The sequence below is a fragment of the Lactuca sativa genome, chromosome 9, assembly GCF_002870075.4.
Source record: "Lactuca sativa cultivar Salinas chromosome 9, Lsat_Salinas_v11, whole genome shotgun sequence".
Lineage (NCBI taxonomy): Eukaryota > Viridiplantae > Streptophyta > Magnoliopsida > Asterales > Asteraceae > Lactuca > Lactuca sativa.
Genome location: NC_056631.2, coordinates 46452722 through 46458403, shown reverse-complemented (window position 1 = coordinate 46458403; position 5682 = coordinate 46452722). Strand labels below are relative to the sequence as shown.

At 34.3% G+C, this 5682-nt stretch overlaps 1 protein-coding gene across 1 annotated transcript; it reads left to right on the top strand.

Annotated features, from left to right (window-relative positions):
- Nucleotides 1-1868: 1868 nt before the first annotated feature.
- LOC111919504 (UDP-glycosyltransferase 76G1) lies at nt 1869-3757 on the top strand. Its single transcript, XM_023915054.2, has 3 exons — nt 1869-2442; nt 2568-2666; nt 2754-3757. The coding sequence occupies exons 1-3, from the start codon at nt 1926-1928 to the stop codon at nt 3626-3628; spliced, it is 1491 nt and encodes a 496-aa protein (XP_023770822.1). The 5' UTR covers nt 1869-1925; the 3' UTR covers nt 3629-3757.
- The last annotated feature ends 1925 nt before the right edge of the window (nt 3758-5682 follow it).

Here is a 5682-nt window from a genome sequence, read left to right as displayed (position 1 = left end):
ACTTAAACTATGTGTCATATGCAAGATTTATTCTTTGTGATTTAATCCCAAGTTCAATCCCAAGACTAGATTTTCAAGCAAATACACAAAAGCTCTCCCTATTCTATTTTGAAGCACATGAAGTCACTTAACACAAAAAAAATTATTAGCATATTCGATGATCTATGAGCATATTGTATTACACACAAAGCATAATCCAAGTTCTAAAAAGCAAGAATAATTAAATGATGGACTAGTTTATCGATTCTTCACTAAGTTTTCCAAATCAAAATACACAGGTCAGATAAGATGACAATATGATCCCAAAGTCAAATCCTCTAAAAAAGGATTTTTTGTTATTTTATTATTTTTTTTATCAAAAGTATTTTAGGTATTCTATCAATTTGGGAAAGAAGCATTTCAAAAGTTGCATTGCATAAACTACTCAAAATATAACGAGTACATAATACGATCAACATGTAATGCAATACATATGTTTCTACTCCCACAACCCACATCAAGATGAGAATAACACTTGTTGAAGTAGCACATAACACACTTAGCACTCATTGACTTCTTTAACATTGGGGAACATGTTACTATTACACATGAACCACACAAGATGTAGTTAGTTTCAAGTACAAGTGACGCCTGTCTAAAGTGCCATCACATGTTAAGAGACGTCAAGAATTAGGTACCTTGTCATAAGTGGTACAATGTAGAAAACCATTTCAAGAATTCGCACATTATATGCATAATATTCACAGTGGTTAAACGACGTCTTACCTTTAATGCGAGAATTAAACCATTTGTCTTACCATGAATTTCATCAACAAAAGTTTGGACTAACTAATAAACGTTTCATTATAATGGGGTTAATCACTTATGGCAATTAAAAAAGATGGTAAAAATCCGCCGGTTATAACCGATCCTTAAAAAAATAAAAAATAAAAAAGACCAAAACCGAACCGATGATCAGACTGAAAAAAGACTGGATTGCCCCAAGACCATCCAGTACCGATACGAGACCGGTTCAAGACGGTGCTAAAAAGAGACCGGAAGTGAAAGTTTATACATATAATTTTTAATCACATGTTACCCAAATCTTCCATTTTTTTTTATTAAATTTTAGTGAATCAATTTTATTAAATCGTAATGTGTCAATTTTAATCACATATTACTTCAAATTAAAACAAGAAAACCGAAAATGAATCGAAAAAGACACCCACAAAGACCACGAGATCAGACCAAAAATGACCACTCAAAAAAAATACATATTATTTCGAAACAGGTTCTAATCTAAAACCGGTCCAAAACCGCTAAGATGAATCTCTAATCATCCCTTTGTGATCATGTCTCAAGAAGTGGACGTTGGGCTTAGTCACTTTGGTATGGGCTTTAATTTCATATAAATTAAAAGGTTTAATACCCTATAGGCCTGTATATAAAAGACTCTCGGCCACTGAAAACCACCATTATAGCGTTCTGAAAAAAGAAACAAAACAACTAAAAAGGCAATTTTAATAAGTTTTAGGGTCTAAAGTCTAAATACCATAAAGAGTTGGAACTTATTCCAAAAACTTTTGTAAAAGACGTACGCTGTCATTTTTCTTGTAATTTGCCTTTTAAAATGCACAATGATTCAAGAATTAAGTTTGAAGCAGCTTTAGATAGCAAAATAACATTTATATCAAAAGATTGTTACCATTTATATAAACTAGAAGATAAAGATGGGTGTAACAAAAAAAATCATAAGAAAAGTTGAATACTACAAACTCTACTGGGCTCTTCAGCTTGCTCACTTAAGCGTTAAGCGTTTTGGGCTCTTATGCACACTCCAACTTTATTCGTAAAGTCAACAATGAGTCACTTGACTCACTTTGATACGTAATACTTAAACAATTGCCTTAAAAATCTGATTCTAAGAAGTAAGAAGCTTATTCTCAATGGACAATAGTGGCTGCCGGCGGCGGCGGCAAAGGGTGGTCCTTTTTCCGATCCCATTTCAAGGCCACATAAATCCTATGCTTCAACTTGCAAATATACTTCACTCCAATGGCTTCTCGATCACAATCCTTCACACTAACTTCAACTCAGCATACACATCAAATTACCCTCACTTCACCTTTCGACCCATTCTTGATAACGATCCCAAAATCAACAATCTTTCCAAGTTAGGATCCCGAGGTGCCGGTGATATCCTTTCGGGTGTCGTTTTGTTGAATCAATATGGTGACGAGAGCCTTCGCCAAGAGTTGGATCAGATGTTAATGGCTTCAAAACAAGAACAAGAGCCTATTGTGTGTTTGATCACTGACGCACTTTGGTACTTCACTCAATCAGTCGCAGATAGTCTTAAGCTTCCGAGGATTGTTTTAAGGACAAGTAGCTTGTTATGTTTTCTTGTTTTTGCTTCCGTACCATTTCTTGATGATCAGGGTTACTTTAAACAAGTCAACAGCCGTATGTTCTCTCTCTCTTACTCTCTCTCTCTCTATATATATATACATCTCCAGGAAATTAATGATCATAATTCATAAACTAAACTGGTTTCCAAATATCATAACTTGATGATTATTTCTCTACAGTTTTTGATGAAGAGATCATAGATTCAGATCTGAAGAATATCATATTGGCCAGCGACGAAAATAAATTCAAGAAAGCTGGAAGTAGCAAGTCAGTGAAGGGTAAACAAATGAATCTTGAATATATTTATTCATTAGTGTATCAGATTCTATCTCAATATCTCATTAGTTCTTTTCATTATCTTCTAGATTTGGAAGAACGAGTGCTGGAGATTCCAGTTCTTAAAGTGAAAGACATCTCAAAGATGAAAATCAAAGGCCAGACAGATCCATCAGCGAAAATACTAGCTAACATGGTGACACAAACAAAGGCATCTTCAGGAATCATTTGGAACTCCTTCAAGGAACTTGAAGAACTCGAACTTGAAAAGATCCATAAAGAGTTTCCTATTCCGTCTTTCCTGATAGGTCCATTTCATAAATACTTTCCAGCGTCATTCAGCAGCTTGCTAAAACCCGACAGAAGCTTTTTCACATGGCTAGACGAACAAGCACCTAATTCAGTACTATACATAAGTTTCGGTAGTGCTTCTCAAATGGAGAAACAAGATTTCATGGAGGTCGCTCATGGTTTGGCCAGTAGCAAGCAGAAATTCTTGTGGGTGATGCGTGAAGGATTCGTTAAAGGTTCAGAATGGATCGAAGGGTTACCTGATGGGTTCTTGGATCTGGTGGGGGAAAGGGGACGTATTGTGAAATGGGCTCCTCAACAAGAAGTATTAGCTCATCGAGCAACTGGGGCATTTTGGACTCACAGTGGATGGAATTCGACATTGGAGAGTATTTGTGAAGGTGTTCCTATGATTTGTTCGCCGTTTTGGGGTGATCAACCAATAAATGCAAGATTTATAAGCGATGTTCTCAAGGTCGGGGTTTACCTGGAAAATGGGTGGGAGAGAGAAGAGATAGAAGGTACAATAAGAAGAGTAATGGTGGAGGAAGAAAGGGAAGGTATTAGAGAGAGGGCAATGTGTTTGAAGGAAAAGGTAAATGTTAGCTTAATGAAGGGAGGGTCTTCATATGAATCTTTAGGGTCTCTTGTTGGTTACATCTCTTCCTTATAATCCATATAAGTTCTTCATTTTGATGTAGAGAATATGTAACTTGTAACTTTTTGTATTCCTAATGTTAGGTCATTAGTGATCTACTGAACTCTTAGAAGATTTAAATGGAGTGACAAATAAGAGAAAGAACTATGAGTGTGCTTTGCAAAGAGTTTTTGGAAGCGTTTGGAAGCTTTCTAGCTCTTCTAGCTTTTGACAAAACGTCTAGTTTAAACAAAAAAATTCGTTTGATAATACGAATGTTTAACTTTCAGGTTAAACAAAACGTTTCAAATCTAAAGGCTATTTCATATACCGTTTAACAAAACGTTACTGTGCTTTTGAAATAAATTTCCATAATTACCTTTAAAAATATAATTATATATTTATTTATTTTTAATCAGTTGTCCTTTTATGTAATTTTATATATTTCAAAAGCTTTCAGCTACTTTTGCCAAACACTCATATAACAAATAAAAACTACAGCTTCCCGCTACCAGCTACTCGCTACCTGCTACCCGCTAACCGCGTCTAGCTAACAACTACTTTTGTCAAACACGCCCTATATATTTCATTTCACTCTTAAAAAAAAGTCATTATTTTTCACTAAAATCTGTATGATGCATTTCAATAGAGATTGAAATACACAATCTCTCTCATATATTTTATTTAATATTAGTTTATTGAGCCCTTGTTAAACCCGGATGCCCTTATGATATCGGTTATTTTGGGGTTTTGAGCACTTGGTTTTTTAATTGAATCAAAATGGTGACCGGTTTCCGGTTCAACCGGTTTGACCGCTGAGTAACCGGTTTCTATAATTTTCATCTTTTTTCGTATTTGCGTACACATACCTACATACACAAATCAATAATATGATGTCCACAGGTTCAAACATTAAAATACACATGAAAACAACTTGTAGATCATTCTAAATACATTAAATAACTCATAACCATAAGTTTTACATCAATCAATGTGCATTAAAAAGAAAATAAAGTCCTAGATAAATATTAATGCATCAAAACTTTATAACATTTATCATGTGCTTTTATTCATAAAATTTTTAATAAATGTGAAAAAACTACCAAAGTTTATTATGCAAAAAGTTTCGATTCTATGTGTTTTTTTTATTCAATTTAACCGGTTCAACCGGTTTAATTGAACCAATTCAACTGGATTTTTGTAAAAATCGGCCGGTTCGATCCGATTCAGAAATAAATATAAAACCGGTGATGGTTGAAACGCTCTCTTTTCCGATTTTCGGCCCAGCCGGTTCGACCGGCCGGTTTAAACCGGTTTTTAAAACATTGTATTTAATGATTAAAAATCTTATGAAACTTAAATATTTGCTATAAATCAATCAAAAATTGTAGGTACCGTCCAAAAAAGGTTGTGGTAATGAGAAACCCTCTAAAATGTCATTTTTTGGACATCGGAATGATCAGATAAAATAATTTCAAGTCTTTATTTGACGTAAAAAAGAAAAACTTAATTAATTGTTACACAATACTTATTAATGTGACTTAATGTAGCAATTCAATTTTCATTAAAGATTGAGAACAAAATTTTATTGTTAGACTATTAAAATTATGTAATTATGATAAAAATTAAACTAACAATGTGACTACAATATATTTCGTTCATGATGTACGGGAGTGCGTTGAAAAACATCAACACTCAGTTCTATTAGTAGTCAATGTCACAAAATAATCTAGCAATTAGTCACCACCATATCATGATACTCAATCTATGTAGATGTAGATAATCGAAAGAACGTCATGTTTCTTATTTTTCCATGAGAAAAATGAATCTCGAAGTGCTCTAGTTTGAACCGGCTACATTTGAAAACTCCAATTATCCAAGAAAAAGATGCAATTTGCAGGTCAAGGAGAAGAAGGGTGAGGGTTGTGTGCAGGGACGGACGCAAGATTCTGTAGTAGGTGTTATCGGTCCGTAATAGGTGTTGCCGATCCATAGTAGGTGTTGCCGGTGACACATTTTATAGTAGAAAAAAGAAAAAAAAAATCGAAAATTTGGCACGTCGGGAAAAACTAGGTGTTACCGGTGCCACC

Bases quoted from the DNA above. Each gene is read 5' to 3' on its own strand.
- LOC111919504 (XM_023915054.2), top strand. From the start codon at position 1,926: ATGGACAATAGTGGCTGCCGGCGGCGGCGGCAAAGGGTGGTCCTTTTT. The intron at 2,443-2,567 runs GTATGTTCTCTC...ATTTCTCTACAG, and splicing joins CTTTAAACAAGTCAACAGCC to TTTTTGATGAAGAGATCATA. The intron at 2,667-2,753 runs GTAAACAAATGA...ATTATCTTCTAG, and splicing joins AAGTAGCAAGTCAGTGAAGG to ATTTGGAAGAACGAGTGCTG.